Here is a 20,503-nt window from a genome sequence, read left to right as displayed (position 1 = left end):
TATTTTTGTTAGTCTATATTTCATAACAAGTCGAAAGGCCCGATGCAGGCATTGGGCATACTAAATTACAAATAAAAATAATAATATACGAAGTATTATACTGTGAAAATATAAAATAATTTATATTGTTAATTTAAATAATAGCTAGGGGCGCCCCTAGTGGCCGTTTTTGGCATACTGTGACAAAGAAAATACCCATTTTTTCAGCTTTATATAGTTGATAATAATAAAGTTTGCTTATTATAAAGTATTTTTTTTACAAACAAAATCATTGAAATAAAATTTAATACTGAAAAAAATTTTCTTTGCTTTAAATTCTTTTCTAATCCTATAAAGGTAATAAATTATGTCATAAGATTTTATATTGTTAAATAAGTATAGAAATTATTTTTAACAAACAATGCATTTATTGACTTTTCTGTAAATACATAAATAAGGTTCAAACCTTTCAGGAACAAAAAGTATTAACAAATAATTTACAGTTATTACTTACAATTTTCTATAAAAATACAATTCAATTTAATATTAAAATATTTTATATCCAACTCTACTATTATGACTTTACCAGCATGGCTGTAGGACCTTTAAATAACTGTACATAATAATTCAATTCCATCCACCACTTTTTATTAATGATTTGGGGAAATTTAACCTAGAATATAACACCAAAAATAAATTTTGCAATAGTTATAATTAGAATGTATTGTATAGAGAGGTTTCATGTCGACATCACGAGTGACGTCATGAGCATGCACAATTGTCCAGCGCCATCTTTGTGACTCTTTGTGACTTGTTTACGTTTTGTGTGTGTTCACGTGCGCTTTAACTGGAGTTCTTGTGTTGTTTTTTTTCGTCGCGAATATCACTATGGTGATTTGTTGTGTAATTGGGTGTAATGCTAGTTCACTCAAGAACAAAGGAACATCATTTTTTAAAATTCCCGGCATTATTTGTCATCAAGGATCCCAAACTGAGGAGCTTTCACGACGAAGGCAAACTGCATGGCTCTCGAGAATTAACCGGAAAAATTTCGTTACGAATAAAGTGAATATCAATACAAGAGTTTGTCAGAAACATTTCATTTCAATATTTACGTTAATAAACACTAAGTTATATTTTAAAACCTAAAAGAGTTTACTGATTTGCTTATATTAATTTAGTTAGGTATAGTGCATTTATAAACGAATAACTAATGTAATTTCAGGCTTTAGCTAGTGCAAACTTATAAACATTACACGTTAAAACTAAAAGCAAGTAGGCTTATTATATGCTAGTTTCAACTAGAAAATAAAGGTACTGAACAATTTGAATTAAAAAATTTCCACAGCTGTTTTTAATCAGACTTTTACTTTCAGACAAAAATTCTTAGTTAAGAAATACGTAAAAACACGAGTTTAAACAAACAAAAGAAAACATATCTTTCCAAGCAATATTACTTCGCTGTTATTCATTACTTTTACTTTTATATCAGGAGAAACCCAGCCACTTGTTAAATAGTTATGGGCCTCTAAAGATTTATAAGCTTTCATTTGTGACAGGGTGTAGAAATTTGTTGTCAAAACCAAATAGTTTATAATGTCACCAAATTCTACTTTCGGCCACAACTCTTGATCTACGACGAAGTCTGATAAACTGGCTTCGTATGGATCGCCTTGAAATAACGAAATTTTCTCTTCGTACAGAGCTGCATCTCGTCCTGTTAGACCGCTAGAATAGCCCACAAGAAAAGAATCTTTTTTAACTTAATCCATGATAATAGAACTGCAGTATTTTTGTACGTTTAAACTAAAAAAAGACGTCGAATAACAGACCACGTGCAAGCTAAGCGAGCGAAAACTACCACAAAAATGGCGAATGGGCGGAGCAAACGTGTGTTTTATCACGTGACATGCGACCTTGAAACCTCTCTATAAATATTATATTATTGTATAAAGCAAATATAACTTACTACCTTATTATCAGATTTTGTACTAACTAGCTTAGATTATACAAAAAAAAATCAAAACATTTTCATTTGATCATTAGGTGCTAAATACTCTCTTGAAAGGACCAGTTCCTCAGCCTCTTAGATGGGATGATAAAATTAGAACCACAAGCATGTACAATTAGGACTTGTTGCACTGTTGCATTAGATGTCAGAAAAACATTGAAATGAGTTTTTATTTCAATGTCTTCATTTTCTCCTATTTGGTTTTAACATGAAGAACACATAATTTAAGGTTTATATCTTCAAAAATAAATTAGCCCATGTTTTATTCTTGTGTTATATTATTTAATTTAATAAGAATAAATAGAACAAAGCAAGAGCATTTAATCTTTCCAATAATGGGTATAGATAAAACAGTAATTGATAACAACAAATTTGGGTGGAATTTGGGCAGTTTTTAGAATCCATTTGGCTTAAAAGGGAGACCCAGTTTGACTAAATAAAAATGAAAAATTGAAAGAATTACCTTACCAAGAAAGTTAAAACAGAGAAAGCAAACATCCATTTCAGATTTAAACATTTAAAACTATGCATTGCATTCTCGTGTACCTGTACGGTATAGAGAATTATATGTGATGTATTAATACATAATTTTTGTTGTGGTATAATGCTAATGAATATATAGGATTTTAAAAATAATACTGAAAATTTTTAAGTAATTTTCATTGTACACAAGTTACTGTGTGGGGAATACACTAGAATACTACATAGTACTCTATACAGTATTACATTGTATTCATTGGCATGGCCATTATTTTACGTCACTTTCTTTCCATTGCATGTATCATTTATTTAAAAAGTCAGCTTTTATCTATAGATTTATTCTTAGCATATTAGTTTCTTCAAATTTTATCATCAATTTAATAATATTTCTTAAATAAATATAATTTGTAAAAATTACCAAAAAAAATATTATATATCCCAAAGTGTTTAATTCAACTAAAATATTTATTTAAAAAGAATTCTGTTTTTGAAAGCTATAATAAAAAAAAAAAATCTGTATTCATCAGCACACAGTATGGGGCATTTTATGGGCTATAGCACAGCAGTTCAACCGGCACCCTCAGATGACATCCAATCTGATCTAGCCTGTTGGTCCACAGCCTTATTAGTATTCAGCTGAATACAAAATACACTGAATAATGAATAAATGAGTCAGATCATAAAACCAGGAACTACCATTCCTGGTTTTATGACCTGATTCATTACTGCATTGGTATTAATGAAACATTGCTGTAAGGCAGATATTCCAATCTTATTTTTATCATGAAACCATTTTCACCTTAATAAAAAAAATGTTGGAATGCTGCACATATCAACAAATTAAAGCACACTAGATAGCATTTTACATTAAAACTGAAAATAAAACTACAATTAAAAATAAAATCAAAATTAATTTAATTTTCAATTGATTTAATTTCAATTAAACAATGTTTTTAAAAACTGTTTAAAAGTTGTTTTAAAATTTTCAAATTTTAAATCAAATTTATTTTTAAATTTACATTATTTGTGTACAGTAGGTGAAAAAACATTTTGGTTTTAATAATTGTAGTTTTATTTATATGTTGGATCCTTTTTAAAGTTATGATTTTTGAATGTTTTACTGTTTTTATGGTTTCCATTATCTTGTCAAACATTATATCATGATTTCAGTTTGTTCCATTACCGATAAATTGGTTCCCACTGTTTATAAAGCTATAAATAACTTTAGCACATGTATAGTCTTGGATGGAGTCCTTTATCATCATACAAGGACTCTATCCAAGACTAACAATTAATTACATCTCACATCCCAATCTGCATTGGTACATTCATATATCACTAGACTCAACAGATTTTATTGTGGAAGCCCAAATTTTTATTGGCAGAACACAAGTTGAGAATTACCATTTTCTTCATGAGTCATTGTTAAGAGCAGATACAGACTACAAACAAACAACAATACAGTATGTGTATGTTTTTTTTTATTATTTTTCATGCTTTCAGATATTTCATGTATTTTTTCAGCATGTATAAAAGAAGAGATGATACAGTTACTGATATCAATAACAAAAACCAACATAAATCAATAACTAGAAAATAAGTACAAAATTATAAGCAGTTATAAAGCTGGGAGCATCATTAAAGATCTTTGCATCAAATATTCTCTAAGTTCTACTGTTTGTACTACTTTGAAACAGAAAAATATTGAAAAGAAATTAAAAATGTGCAATCTAGAGGTGCTATTGCAAAAATTCTCTAGAAAATTTTCACAATAGCACCTCTAAAATCAGCCTGTGGAAAAAGTGAGCACTTAATAAACAATATTTCTTTAAATATTTTTTGTCTTTTTCTTTGAAAAGAAAAAAATTAATGTTAAAAATAATATAAATAATAAAAATTTTGTTTCAAATATTTTTATTGTTTTTCAACATTTTCCTATCTAAAATCCTATAGGCAGGAACACAATTACACATTATGAAAAATTAGTTCCTGCTTTACAAGTTGGTTTATAAAAGTTACTTGTAAAAATGAGAACTCCCTATACTTACTTTGTGACTGAATATTCCCAATATGCAGAATATTCAGTCAACACTAAAACAAACTTTTTAATATGAGGAAGTAATAACTTAGATAGGAGTAAAAGTTTGCACTGTTAACTATATACTGTTTCTAATAGCTTTCCTAATGGACTGTATCAATTTTTTCTGAGAGTGAAAACTACTTTTAAATCACAGAAAACTAAAATAGCTGTAAAAATCAAATGCATAATTCATTCTGATTCAAATGCTTGGTTTCAATATGTTAAAGATTAAGTGTGAGATAATTTGTTTCAATATTTTATTTGGAATTTTTTGTAATGATTATTTCTTGTTTTTATTGCACTTTATTGTTAAAAGAGGAAGACAACTATGCTTTTGGTATTGCTTTGTAATAATTAATTATAAGTAAATGAATGATAAAAAATGCTAAATTATACTCACAAAACTTAGATTTATCTATTAGCTTTGATCTATTTTAGCAGAGCATTAAAACAATTATACATATAAACACAGTACACACAGAAAAATTATCAAGTGGATCGTGAACATTTAATATGACAATTTCTGTATAAGTTCACTTATTATATTTAAAAAAATCTAAATATTACCTTTAACTCCAATAAAATATTATCGATAACAACAATTTCTTCTATTCCAAACAAATTGCATTTAAATAATAATAAAAACACTGATCCTAAAATTGCTGTTTGTTGAATGTGCATTACTAGAATAGAAAAAATTAAATATTTAGAAAATTTTAAATTTTAAAAACATTAATTTCAATTACATTTGCATACCTTTCACAGAATTCCAGATAACATTACATACTTTAGATGAAAAATTTAACGTTTTCAAAAACTGACAAACTATTCTCAAAACTGATCCATTTTCATTTCCACTATAATGTTCTGAATTAATAGCTGCAATCGAATAAAATATGGTGGAAAGAGATAAATTTATTAATGAATTCTGATAATCATCAGTGCCAACAAAAATTTTTGACAATTTTGTTTGTAATATTAATATTGAAACAGCTGAATATGTTGGAAAACAAGGATACTGTGCCTGAAATAAAATAAGTATTTTTACTTATCAAAGGAAAACTGTTGAACAAATTATATATATATAAATACTTACAAGTATAGCTTGTATAAAATTTTGTATATAATGTGGTAAGTTTTCCACATTGCATAGAAGGATCATGTCACATATTTTCTGTGTAAAAACAATTATAAATATATTTAAAATATTAGAATTTACAAATAACTTAAAATTAAAAACGTCTTTTAGAAAATATATACAATAAATGCTCATAAATCCCAAAGAAACTGGTAAAAGTTTAAATGATCTGATATTTCAATTTTCACAAATACTTAATTAACAAAGTAATAAAAATTCAGGAAACAATTTATTTCATAAAAAAGAAGAAAATACATTGTTTTTATTAAATCATAAAAGAATTAAACATAAAAAAAAAATCATCATAAAATTTCAAAGTAACTTTGGTAAAATGGAGAAAGTCTAATTATTGCATAAATGGAAATGAAAGAATGAAAATTGATAATATATGGTTACCATTAATGCCATTAGAAGGTGAGAGAGTTGAGTAGAACTTCAGATTAGACAATTAATATAAGATAGTTTAAGTGATCAGTATCTTTTTTTTTTTTTTTTTTTGTTTAAGTTTTAAGTAATCAATACCTTTTGCTTTTTTGGAAAAGTTTTAAATGACTACAAAACATAACTTGTTTGGAACTAGTATTTAATTTTATAAAGTCATACCTGGGGGAAAAAAACTATACATGGAAAATTTTAAATTACAATTTTTTATGAAAATTGTACGGTCCAACTGAAGAAAAGTCAAAAGAACCAAAATGTACATTTGGAGTTAATTGAAAGAATAAAGAAGTTCTAATCTGGTCACATTTTTATTATGGTGTGATATCGGAAACTGTATTGATAGAAAAGAAAAATACAATCAAAGGATTTGAAGCATTTTAAAAAAAGTAAAATTTAGGAAATTTATTAAGGGACAAGGTCAATAAATTTTTTAATTTTAGAATAGTGTTTTCCTCTTTTCAAAATCGTTCAATTTACAATTGTGGATTAATAAGAAAAATTATTTTTATATAATAAAATGTCTTATTCTAACAATTTTAATCAATTTTATTTCACAAAACTGATCTTCTAAAAATTAAAAAAATAATTTATCAGAAAGAATATTCCGTTAAAAACAGCTAAAAAGAAGATTAAATTATAGAAAATATTCACTAATTTTTTTAAATCATTTGCTCAATGAATTTTCATATACAACACACAATCTTTTAAATGTATGCCCAATATTCAACACTATTTGATAGTCATTTTTCTTATATTCGCATACCCTTAATTCAAAGAAAATTTCTGACATTACTGACATACTTCACATTGAACTTCTCTTAAGTTATAAATCAAATAAAATTTAAATGTATATATTAAAGTATATAATTTTTAATTTACCTCAACAAGACTCATATGTCTATCAAAAACATTTTTATCACTTGGTAAAATGATAAATGAGTTTTCCAATAATGGAAGAACATTTCTTATATGAAGCCATATTTTATCTTTTGTGTACTTCTCAAATAAATTTATAACATCTTTCTTTAAAATACCTAAAATTAACAAAAATATAATTATTATATTTCTTATACAGTCGAATCGCGATAAGTCAACACCCGGATAACTTGTCACCGGAGGTTAATTAGTCAATTTTTTGTGGTCCCGGCCGACTTACATAGGCAATAATGTTATTAGTGTTAAACATCTCGGTTTACTCAACATCGTTTAACTAGTCACCACTGGATAAATCAACATACTTTTTCTGTTTCACACTTTTTAGAATTCTGATAAGTCGACCCCCCCTGAAAAATGAGTTCACACCACATAGCTTATTGTACGGTGTGAACTCATTTATTCAGGAAGGGAGTCAACTTATCAGACATCAAAAAAGTGTGAAACAGAAAAAGCATGTTGATTTATCCAGTGGTGACTAGTTAAACGATGTCGAGTAAACAGAGTTCTTTAAGGTTAATAACATTAATGTCTATGTAAGTCAGCCGGGACCACAAAAAATTTACTACGTAACTGACGAGTGACAAGTTATCCGGGTGTCGACTTATCGCAATTCGACTGTATATTATATTCAAATTTAAAATTAATATTTTGAATTATTGTAATACTTATAGATTAAACAATTTTTTGAGTTCTTCAATTAAGATAATATCAATAAATAATCAAATTTTTTTTTCCATTCATGTAAAGTCTGTAAAAATTACACACAATACTATACTGAGTTTTGATAATTGTCCAACTGATTCAATCCTTGCCTCTATTAATTCTACAGGAGTCGATAATGAATGAAAACTTTAAAGCTCCTTTATTTCACTTTAGATTACAGTAGAGTCCCGTACAATGTGGGGATTCGTTATGCATTATAGGAAATCGAGTTATCGAAACCTGCATTATCACATGATTTATGGAAGTTTAAACCTTGGCCTATAAGTTGAAAAAAAAAAAATGTATACCTCTGATTGACAAAATTAGAGGGTTGTTGCTTGCTTTATTTGCGCGTTGTATGGGACTCTACTGTACTAAAGACCATAATTACACCATGAAACATTTACATATTATGGTTTAAAAGCATAAGCATAAAAGCAAGCATAATAGTTTTTCTCCACTCAATTGAATATGTTTGTGCAAATGTTTCCAGCAGTAAATATAAATAACTGCTCTGATGGAACACCAGAATGGCATATAGGCAAATATTTTCTTGCCTTGTACTGTAATTGGATTATCTTTTTGTGATTTCCATCAATGGATCATTTTCTCATCCAAAATACTACATGAAAGATAAGGTTTCCTCATGTAATCTTCTACCATCTTCAGTCTCCGACAAAGCAGTACCGCCACTAAATCAGCACCTGCCAAAAGTAACAGCAACTATACATCACATGGCTGTCAGCAGCAAATCACATATGGAGAGAATGCTCCAATGAACCATAAATTAGTTTTACAGCCACATACATCCATTGCTGTGTTTGAGTGCCTGCCACAGAAAAACAATGAAAAGAATGCTTAACAAAAAAATTAAAAAAATCAAACCATCATCAGAATCAATTTTTTTTACAAACCAATCTATCAGGAATATTCTGATGCACTGATATGCAGATGGGCAACAGTAAAAATTTATAGGTCTACAATTGTTTCAAATTGCAGCCCAATAAGCTAAAACAATTTCTCCTTTCAATAAATAAATATAAAGCCAGACAATTTTCCTAATTATCAAGCTATAATTAGGATATGTCAATAATTAGATGAGAAGTAATTTGTCTTGAGGTAGGAAGATATATATCTTACTTCATATCTATATAACTATAAACTTAGACTAATTATAGTCCAATAATTTGGCAGATCATCTGGCTTTAATCAAAAAATCAGGTTTCTGGAGATTTTTTTAATATAGATTAATAGATATATTTGATGATGAAGAAAACCAATACAGTGGTGCCTCGTACTTTGAATTTAATTCATTTCAGGAGGCTGTTTGAACTCCAAATTGTTCAAAGTCCAAAGCAATTTTCCCTTTAGAAATAATGGAAAGTCAATTAATCCATTCCCAGACCCTAAACAATACATATATCAATAAACTTAAAATGACAAATACACATAATTTAAGGTAAAAAATAACAATCAAAACATCCTAATAATAAATTAAAACACAAAAACAATAAATAATGTAGAAAAAGTAAAAATTGCATTTATTGGTCACACGCTGTCAACTTCAGCATCCTAAACCTGGCCTCCAGCCACACGTGTACTACTTTCAAGCCTTCCTCTTACTACTGTAGTTAGATTTTGTTGCTTCTACACATTTCTTGGATGCCATGATTAATCAAGTAAAGATATTGAGTTAAACAGAAAGTTTGTGTGTATTATTAACAGCTGTTGTTACTTAACATAATGTGTAATTTAATTATAACAGTGTGAATTTTTACACATTATTGGTAATTTGAGATTATATTCTTTGTTCAGAAGCTTATTTACACTTCCATTCCATGCAGAGTTCAAACTTTGAAGTATTGTTCAAATTCTTTGAAGTTTTGGTCAAATTTGGCATTCAAACTCTGAAGTGTTCGAACCACAAGATACCACTGTATGTATTTTTAGTCAGAAGTTAAAAAATATTATAGTTCACTGAAAATATTCTAATAAATGAACAGTATAATCATTACAATTATTACTATTAGAAATAAAAAATTTTCTTTAAAATATTTTGGATAATTTTTCAACTTTTGAAATATAATATGTTAAAGATCTTAATTTAAAATATAGAAACCATTGAATTTATAAAATTCCAACATTAATTTTATTTTTCAATTTACACTTACCAACTATAACATCTAATAAAAAACTGATATATAATCCAATATCAGCATTGGAAGAAGTTTTCAAAATTCTAAAAATAAAAATGAGAAATTAATTTCAAAAAATTTCCAGCATATAACTAAAAATCTACAGAGCATTCTTGTTAATCCAATTGTTAATTTAGACAATTTTTACATAAATGTACAGATACATTACATGTGAAAATGCATAATACATATTTTTTTTAACTTATGAAATTAATAGTTATGAGCCTTTTTAGTTTATAATTAGAATATTTAGTGGCAAAGCTTTTCCACAAAACTGAGATAACAGAATGTGGTGAGCAAGTATCTCAATTTCAGAAATCCAAGTGCTAAAATTAGTTAATGCATTCCAATGTTTAATTCAGCTTCCTGAAAAATTTATTTCTTGTTTTACATTTTTGTCAGCAACATCCAGTTGTAAAACAGTGCTATTTGGAAATCTTACAAAATGAAACAAATTTAATATAACTTTTTTCCAAGAAACATGCAATACCAATTATCTAACCAGATAATTGGTATTGCATGTTTCTTGAAAAAAAGTTTACGTAGTAATACAGGTATCCCTTGTACAACACAGTTTTGGAAATCCTCCATACAAAATTTCACAATTTTTAAGTGTAAACTTCTTTATTCAATATTTTTTTTTTTTTTTTATTAAAGTAAGCATTGTTCTGTCTCAAATTTTCCATAGATTTTAGAATATTGAAATTTTCAATTTGTTTTGTGCCTTTCATCAGGTTTAATGAAAACATAGTAGAATTTTTTATTCCTTGTCCCAGCTTTCCCATCAACTGTCATCACTGCTTTCAGATTTTAGCCTTTAATACTATCACTGTGTTTTCTTTTTATAGATTAATCATTGTATTTAGTTAAGTTTATTTGAATATTTTTAGATAAGTATTATTAAACTTTTTTTCACTGTAGGTAAGTAATTATTTGTAAAAATGACAAAAGAAATAGTGATATCTCAGTATTTGAACTGTTCCCAATTGGAACAATTCAGTATTTGAACACAAATTTTGGAAAAAAATCACTTGGTAATTGACTGAAATGCAACCCACTAGAACAAATTATCAATTAGTAACGTATTTTTGTTTTGTCATCCATAAAAATTGTTTATGATAAAAATTAAAAAATGAAGACACTGCTGATATTTCTGATCAAGATCAACAAAAAAGCTCAGACGATGACGATAATTTGTAAAAAAAATGCCCTCATTTAACTAAAATTAATATTAACAGTACATTTAATTGTGCTTGTTAGTTAATTATCAATTGGAAATAAAGTATTCATTGCTTTAATAAACATATTTCTCTTAGTAACAGCAAAAGTATACTATTTTTTTTATTTTTTTAACTTCTGGAACCTAACCACATGTTTTACATTAGTCCTTTGTTTTGTACATCATGGATTCCCACAACTCAGCACTTTTTTGGAATGTATCTACTGTGTTAGATGAGAGATACCGGTATATATTTTGCTTGCATTAATTTATTATAATTAAACATAATTCAAAACTATATAAAATTTATTATTAACTTATTAATAAAAATAGTAGTAAAAAACAATATTGATTTGCATTAACAAGAGTGCATTGTAGTTTAATTTAAAAAATAAAATAAAATCCATACCTAACATGTAATAATTCAATTAAATGTAAAATTGATTTTACAGAAATACATGGCTTCATAAATGAGTATATCAATTGAATGAAAATCTCTCTTGTAAACTTTGGTATAAAACTTAATAATTCTACAATATGACAATGTAATTCAATCTCTTCTGGAAATCTTTCACAAACTGTTGTAAATGTATCTGAATAAAATATAGTAATTCAATTATTTTAAATAACTGATTATAATTAATTTAACCTAAATAATTCTTTAAAATTTAAAAATTTACTACAAAAATTAAAATATTAATATCAAAATGATAATTTATTACTATTTATTATGCAACATTATTGATACTGTATTAATTTTAACTCTTGAAGGCACAATAGTTATTCTGACTATTAATACACATATTAGTCATTTTAGTGCACACAGTACTTTTCAACAGATTCTAATTTTTGATAAAATAACTTTTCTAATGTTTACTTAATTATCATTAAATCCAAGTTTTGATGTCAAAATATGTTAATGTTATAATTTATTTTAATGTCAAACTTTTGTCACACATTTGGGTAGATTATTACACACTTTGTACAAGTGTGTAATAATCTACCCAAATAACTGCATGCATTTCATAGTTATTTGGGTTAAGCATTTTTAATGTCATGCAGATAGTCTTTTTTTTTTTTTTTGCTCTACTTGACAGCACAGGTGCAGATTGTTAACTTCTTTCTGTTTTTACACTAAACAATTCCATGGTTAAGGAAATTTGCTTTGTCAAGCCTAGTATTCTTGACTATCACAAGCAAGATAACATAGAAAGTTCAGCAAAAAAAAGTTTGCTGGCAAGAACAATTTCAAAAGTATTCTAGATTAATTTTCTTTAAAATAATATAAGCATTGACACAGTCATCATATGAACACTTCCTATTTTGTTGCAATAAAATGTAATATTTTAGCTTATTCATATTTATTTATTTCAGCTAAATAGCTGAAATAAATAATTATGCATTATGCTAAAAAAAACTGCTTTTTCTTCTTTCCTTTTTTTGAAACATAACTAACTAGTGCCATACCATCAGTGAAGTCATGAGCTGATCCGTCCCTTAATAGGTTAAAACACAATTAAATATCTGGTTTGTTTTGCCTCATTATTCCAAGTTTGTTAGCTACTGTTTCTTTAAATATTTAGCAATGGTAATGCTTGTAAAGAAGTTATCATACATCATGTTTTGACCATTTTTCAAAATTGAATGACAGCTCATTTTTAATAACCTTTTTCAATTGAAAACGTTTTTAAAAATAACCAAAAACGTTAGAAGAATAGTAAAAAATGGCTGTGGTTAAATAAACACTCTTAAAACCTTTTGTGTGTTTACATAATGCAGTCATAGAAGAATTTAAAGAATGACAGCTCATTTGCTATGTCAAAACCCACATTTTTATTCAAAGTTGTATAAGTATATTTTCTTATATAAACAATGCATAACAATGCTCATCACAAGTGTAACAAGTCTGAATCATTTCTTCAAAATAACTTACTTTGATTCAATACTTGGCAGGTTTGCTTTTCATGTATTTTCCAAACAGACATCTGCCATGAAGTAGGACCAACATCAGATTCATCAACCACAATATTTTCACTTCGAGCCAAACATTTCTGGCAGTTTCATATAAAATAACTCCATGTGTGAAAATATTGCCAATTTATCTGACTGAAGGCATTCTGCTTTCGTTGTTGTCCTGTCATAAATTGCAGACATCTATGCATTCTTTCAAATCTTCCTACATAGTTGCATAATATATTGAGTTTGTCATCTTACTAAGAAACAGTTTGTGAATTGAAACATCCCAATTTCTCACAACTCCAGCCACCAAATATATTTCTATGAATGTATTCATTTCATATCATTCAACATCTTACAACTGAAATTTTTTTCACCAACTGTTCTACAGTAACATCTCTGATTCTCAACTCATATTCACATTTCTTTTTTCAAAAAGCTTATTTGGTTTATCTTTAAAACTTCTATGCATAATTTCTTTGAGTCATTGAAGTAGTTGATTAACAACATAGCCAGTACATGAGTGGCTTATTTTATTTTTATTAAGAAATTCATTGTGGAGCAAAAGTAACTATATGCGAATAACAAGCAATTTTCTACATTTACTTTTGAGAAAAATTACCAAGATGAAAAAAGAAATAGAAAGTTCTAAGAAGAAACATGAAGAAACAGTAAAATGTCGTATGCATATGGAAGCTATGTAAACTGAAACTAAAACTTTTGAGATTATGTAGCATGTAGCAAAAACCAAAATCAGAACTAAATGGAAAACAAAAGAAACAGTGCACTAGAAACAAATTGTGCATTCCTGAATACAGGTCAAAATGACTCGTGTTATGCACTGAAAGGCAATACAAAAAGTGATAACATTTCAGTTTATTAGATTGTTTTCTGAAACTGTATATTTTTGTTCTTGATTACAATTGTCAGTAATACATAAAAGCACAAAAAATAGCAATTAAAAAATAAAAAACATGTACATAGAAAAATGGTCATCTGGTTCAATTTGATGTAAGATATGCATCCAAGGATTAACAGACCCATAGAAGCTGATAAAATGATACAAATAAATATTGTGGTAACTGTAAGGCAAAATAATTCATATAATTTTCATTGTCTAAAATCATTTCCATACATTAAATACAAAATATAACAAGTAATATAGATTGTGTAACTTAATTCATAAGCATTATAATCTTTATGCATTATTAATATTTACAGTAAAAATATGATTCTGAATGAGGAAGATAAGCATTTCCAATTATCTGAAAATTATTAGGTAATTATTTAATTCGTGTAAATTATATTACAATTTTTCAACATAATTAGTTTAAATTAATATATACATGACACTGTATCATCAATGCTTATTTGCATCTTTTATATAATCATTGAGGCACATTAACGCAATCATCTTAGATAGTTTTATTACATTTTTTTTTTTATAAAAAACATTTATCTTTGTCATATGACACTAAATACAATTTCTTTAGACAATTTAAATGACAGATTACAAAGTCTGGATTGACAAATACAAATTATAGTGGTACTATGGCTGACTTATTCAGGCCTCTGCCTCTAAAATTTATTGAAAATCTTAAATATAAGTGCACACAAATAGATATTGTCATTGTTAGATTCAGATGGGTAATGAGTCTGCAGATTCTTCCCTAGAAATATCTGCATTTGTTTGAGCTTAATTAAAATCTAATAGCTTTTGTTTTGTTATTAATAGTAGAACCACCATACAGATCATTTCGACTTGTAAAGCTTATTGAATGTTGTATATCTTTCAAATTTTCAAAGCTTTTCCTTTGAAATTTCATAAGTTTACAAAAAAATTAGATTACACTCAAGCCTGTTTTTGTGCAGTCTTTTTTTGTGCGATTTTTTTGTGTGGTATATGAAAATTTCAATCAAATTGGAACATAATTGACTTCTGTAAAATTTTTAAAACTCTATTGGATGTTTTCTATGACATCAGCAGGTTTTTTCATGTTTTATTCATTAAAATTTTTTTCTCATATGATTTTTTGGTCCCCTGGTATTTTAGCATAAAAATCATAAATATTATGTTATATTTGAACAGATGCTTAAGTTAGCTCCCCTCCAGCTTTAGACTGCAGGTGTGAAATTTCACACCTTGTTAAATAAAATAACACTTCCTGCAGCTATATTTATCAAATAAAATCATTTTTTAACGATTATTTTTAACTTTTTAATGTTAGATTCCTATTTAAGTGGAAATAATTAATTAATATAAAACATAAAATTCTTAGAGGAATTTTCCCCATTAGGGATTGCAAAAAAAGACCCAAGGAATTAAAAAAGCAATTCCAAGTTATTTCGTACGGTTTTGAGTTATTTTCTATGTGAGACTTTTTTTTTTATGCGGTCCCTATTCACTGCACAAAAACAGGTTTGACTGTATCTTACAATGGAATAACGTTTCTGAAGAACTAAATTTTTTCCCTATTAAATACAGTAGACCCCCTATAACACGGTAGACACGTTCCGTGTTATACGAATCCATGTTGTACGAGTCACTTAAATACATGAGCCAATCACAGCCTGGCACGTGTGCAGTTTAGGGACTACGGCTGTTTGAAAAGGTTTTCTCCCATAAAATTAATCGATTCTAGACTAATTTGACTCGACATTTCCAAATCACATATAATTTTTTGGGAATAATCCATATAAACTATGCTATAAACAAAAAATTATAGGATTACTTACTGAGTGTGAACCGTTCGATGATGCTATTGCTTAAGCTTGTTTTCGCTGCGGAGCGACTCATCGAACGGCGGACCTGTGTTTCCTGATCAGCGAATTTTTCACAGAAAAATAACTTAACTTTGGAGACATCATTAATAAAAATATATCAGGTCAGTCCATAAGTTCATGTGTATTTTTATCTACAAAAAAAGCAGCAAAAAATTTTAATTAAATTTTATTTCAATCTATAATATATTCACCATTATTTTGTACAATTTATTGCCATCTTGATGGTAGCTTTTTAATCCCGTTTTCGTAAAATGATTTCGATTTTGAATCAAAATATTCAGAAATAGCCTTTTTTACATTGTTCTCATCCTCAAAAGTTTTCCTTTTTAAAAAATTCTGCAAACTGCAAAAAAGATGATAATCACTGGGAGCAATATCTGGCGAATATGGTGGATGAGGTAAAATTTCCCAGTTGTAGCTTTCAAGTTTCTGTACAGTTATTTTTGCAGCGTGTGGTCTGGCATTGTTATGCTGCAAGAGAACCTGCTTTCTGTTCACTAACAACGGTCAATTTTTTTTTCAATTTTTCATTTAAACGCTCTAATTGCTCACAATACATTTGAGCTGTAATTGTTTGATTAGGTTCTAACAGCTCAAAGTGAATTACACCTGACATATCCCACCAAACAGACAAAAGAATTTTTTTTGGATGCAACCCACCTTTTGCAGTCGGTTTTGGCTGCTTGTCGCGATCCATCCATTGTCTTTTTCTCGTCACATTATTATAGAGGATCCATTTTTTGTCTCCAGTAACCAGCCTACCAAGAAAAGGTTCTAAAGCAATACGGGATAAAAAAGACGTGCAAATGTTTACACGTTGTTGTCGGTTAGCTACTGACAGTTCATGTGGTATCCATTTTCCTAGCTTTGAAACTTTTCCGATTTGTTGTAGGTGTCTATGAACAGTTCTATGGGATGAATTTAAATGTTCCACAATTTCATCAACTGTTAAAGATGGTTCTGCTCCAACTAGTGCAGAGAGAGCATCATCATCAAAGTCAATGGGTCTTCCAGTACGAGCCTTATCCTCCACACTAAAATCATTGTTTCTAAATCTTTCAAACCACTTCTGCACAGTCCTTGCACTAATTACAATTTGATTATGTACAGTATTTATTTTTTTGGCTGCATTTGTAGCATTCTCACCACTTAAAAATAAAAAATATAAAACATGTCTTTTGTATTTGTCAGTTACTTCCATTTTTAACGAAAATAAACAACTGAAATGTTCACAATTCTGAACAGTATTATATGAATGAGATCCAATTTAGCACTTCAGTGTAAAAATTATCACATTAGACTGACATTTTTAACAGCAAAACAAGATTTTTCTCAAGGTCATAAAAATGGGCATGGACTTATGGACTGACCTGATAATTTTTATGCCCGTTGAATAATAAATGTTTTTTAGTAGGTCCAGTGCTCATTTAAACTCAACAGTTTATACAATATCCGCTATTGGTCCAGATTCGACCAATCCTGTCACGACACGAGTTGGAGATGATGTTTTATCACATTATACGAGTCTCTTTTAGCATATTATACAAACCCAATTGCAATTTTTTTGCCGTGTTATATGAACCTGTGTTATAGGGGAGTCTACTGTATATTAAATAATGATATACCAGACTACCAACTATGGGCCATTTTGACCTGCAATTTTATTTATTGATATCTGACAAAAAAATTTTACTAATATTTTTAAAACAATGAAAATATTATTATTATTATTTGTTATGTATATGTATGATTCTAAGTGTATACATATATCAAAAATTACCCAAAACAATTTTTAATGCTAAAGCAAGTACGTCTTATTTTCTCAGTACATATTATATAAGATGCTTCAATCCAAATGATCTGTTGTTGATAAACACCTGTTCCAATGCAAATCATGCTGTGCTTTCATCCAATATATGGCAAATAAACCTGACAAATTGGACATCAAGCTCTGGATTCTGGCTGATGGGAAATAAAGGTATTTTCTAATGGTTTTCTTTAGGTTGGTACAGATGTGTCATGTTTGAGAGAAATGTCATTGATGCAGCTTATCATCATGAAAGTTAATAATTATGTGTATTCATGTATCAATACTACACGACAATTTTTTTACATCTCTTTCATTACTAAATTACTTACATTCAGTGAAAATCAGCATTCTGGGAACAGTATGATACAATTGGTTATCGATGATAACTTTTACATTAGAAACCTATCATCAATAAAGAGCCGATTCTGAGCACAGTCATACTGAACAACGAAGATAACACAACTTTAACAATTTACAAATTGAATAAGGATAAAAATGTAATTGTGATGAGTTTGCTTCATGACTCTGTTGAGTTTTTCAAGAGAAGAACAAGACAAAAAGAGGAAACCAGAAACAATATTCTAAGATAATTAAAAGAAATCTGGAATCAATGCATTCAATCAGATAGCACAATTTTATATACATGATGTTTGTCAAGACATTGGCCTGTAACAGTGTTTTATGTTATCCTGGATTTAGTGGTTATCAATGCACATACATTATACAAGGAGATAACTCAAAAATTCATTTCCAGGTACAAATATCTTCAAAAGCTGTCAGAAGAACTGCATCAAGAGTATCTGGAGAAAAAAAGCAGCCCAATCCAACCAATCCAAACTTTGAAAAGTCTGGAAATTCAGCTTTTTTACCAGGAGAAAAGTACAAATTATAAGGGGATCTATTGTTGAAGTAATGGCAATCACACAATACAATTCTGTAGTTCTTGCAAAGTTCCTAGGAAATGCACAGAAGAGATTCAGGTAACGTGTTTCATGTGCAGTAAAAAAGTACTAACAGAATAAATTAATTTTTGGTCATTTTATGAATTTTGATAGCAAAAGAATATATTCAGAAATTTGTATAATAAAAATGTGTGTCAAAATAAATACATCAGACTCTAGTTGCAACTTTTCTATTATAGGTCAAAATGAAGTGTGTTGGCAGTTCTTGATGTCAACAAATTCTAGCATTCCTATTATTAATAACTCTGATTCCTGCCTATATATCAAAACTAATAAATTTTTGTAAAAATATATTGTTAACATAAAATTAATATGTTTTAAACTACATTTCCTAAGCAGAGTTGACAAGAAGTAGGAGTTATTAATAATAATAATAATAATGTAAAGAATAAGGTGCCTATATCCACTGCAACTTTAATAGTTAAATATGTACAACAATAATTGAACTGGAGAGGGAACCCAAGTTCCAAAATACATTTTAGTTAATTTTGTAATAATTGTAAATTTAAAATGGTAGTCTTTATGATAACCAAAGTGTAATAAATGGTTTCAAACAATTTATTACACTTTGGTAAATATGTGATAAATCCTAATGCTGTGTGTGATAAATCCTAATATTTAAATTACAATGGTCTTCATTTATGTAAAAAACATGTTAAATAACTTTGTATCTATAAAACTACAAAAGTTTAAATTTAATTCATCTCATTATCAAAACATAAATATACCTGCAGTACAAAAGATATTAGAATAAATGATTTATGATTTGTCCACCAGTGATAAACTATGGCTAAAACTAAAACTGAATAGGTAATCATCATATATCACTGATGGATATACTGAAATGAAGCATTTTGTTCTATTGACCTATAAGCATGAAAATTTTTAAAATACTACTGTGGTCTTGAGGGAAGAAGTGCAGACTCAGCTTTCAATGTGAATATATTAAAAAAGTATCTAATTAATTATTATTATTATTAAAATATTATATTATAAATATTAAATATTAATATTTAATATTAATACTGTATATTAAAAATATCTAAAGTTAAAAGAAATAATGACAACAAACCTAATACTGAATTGTAAGACTTTTGAAGTTCTTCAAGAAATAATGGTAAACCTCGAAGTGCTAAAGTATTTGCAGTTTTCGACATACAGTGAATTGTTGATATTGAAAGATTTTCATTTACTGTATCACAAAACTCTTTCAATATTGATTTCATCCAGTTTTGAAATATCAAAGAACTAGAAAATATAAAATTTATAGTTATTCCTACATAAATAATATTCGTATCTTAAATTATTATATATATAATATAAAAATTTAGAATATATTACCTTATAATGTGATATATCTTAATTCAAGATATATTACAAGATAATTTAAGATATACAGTCGACTCCGCATAAGTCGTTACCTGGATAACTCGACACCATCAGTTAAGTAGTCAGCTTTCTGTGGTCCCGGCCGACTTACATAGGCATTAATGTTTAAAAAAACTCCGGTTTACTCAACACCGTTTAACTCATCACCACTGGATAAGTCGAAATACTTTTGCAGTCCCACACTCCGATAAGTTGTCATCCCCTCCTGAAAAAATAAATTCACTCCGCATGTGTGGTGCAAACTCATTTTTTATCAGGAGGGGGAGTCGATTTATTTATTAATATATAATTAATATATTTAATAATATAATAATATATTATTATTATTAATATATATATACATACTAATAAAAATACCTTAACATTTTATGTATTTTTATGTATAAAATAATAACAGATAAACAAAAAGAAAATATACAAT

At 27.8% G+C, this 20,503-nt stretch overlaps 1 protein-coding gene across 1 annotated transcript in view; it reads right to left on the bottom strand.

The window, feature by feature from the left end:
• Positions 1-384: 384 nt before the first annotated feature.
• The window catches only part of LOC136978717 (testis-expressed protein 10), a 58,441-nt gene continuing 38,322 nt past the window's right edge, over positions 385-20,503 (bottom strand). Inside the window, exons 9-16 of the mRNA XM_067274504.1 lie at positions 19,766-19,941; positions 11,591-11,774; positions 9,939-10,006; positions 7,009-7,163; positions 5,647-5,724; positions 5,307-5,574; positions 5,118-5,233; positions 385-652 (exon numbers count right to left, since the gene is read on the bottom strand). Coding sequence (XP_067130605.1) covers positions 554-652; positions 5,118-5,233; positions 5,307-5,574; positions 5,647-5,724; positions 7,009-7,163; positions 9,939-10,006; positions 11,591-11,774; positions 19,766-19,941 — 1,144 coding nt within the window. The 3' untranslated portion in view covers positions 385-553. The remainder of the gene's footprint in view (positions 653-5,117; positions 5,234-5,306; positions 5,575-5,646; positions 5,725-7,008; positions 7,164-9,938; positions 10,007-11,590; positions 11,775-19,765; positions 19,942-20,503) is intronic.

Source organism: Centruroides vittatus, unplaced genomic scaffold (assembly GCF_030686945.1).
Source record: "Centruroides vittatus isolate TY-2023 unplaced genomic scaffold, ASM3068694v2 contig_549, whole genome shotgun sequence".
Classification (NCBI taxonomy): domain Eukaryota; kingdom Metazoa; phylum Arthropoda; class Arachnida; order Scorpiones; family Buthidae; genus Centruroides; species Centruroides vittatus.
This window is presented reverse-complemented; position numbering and strand designations above follow the sequence as displayed.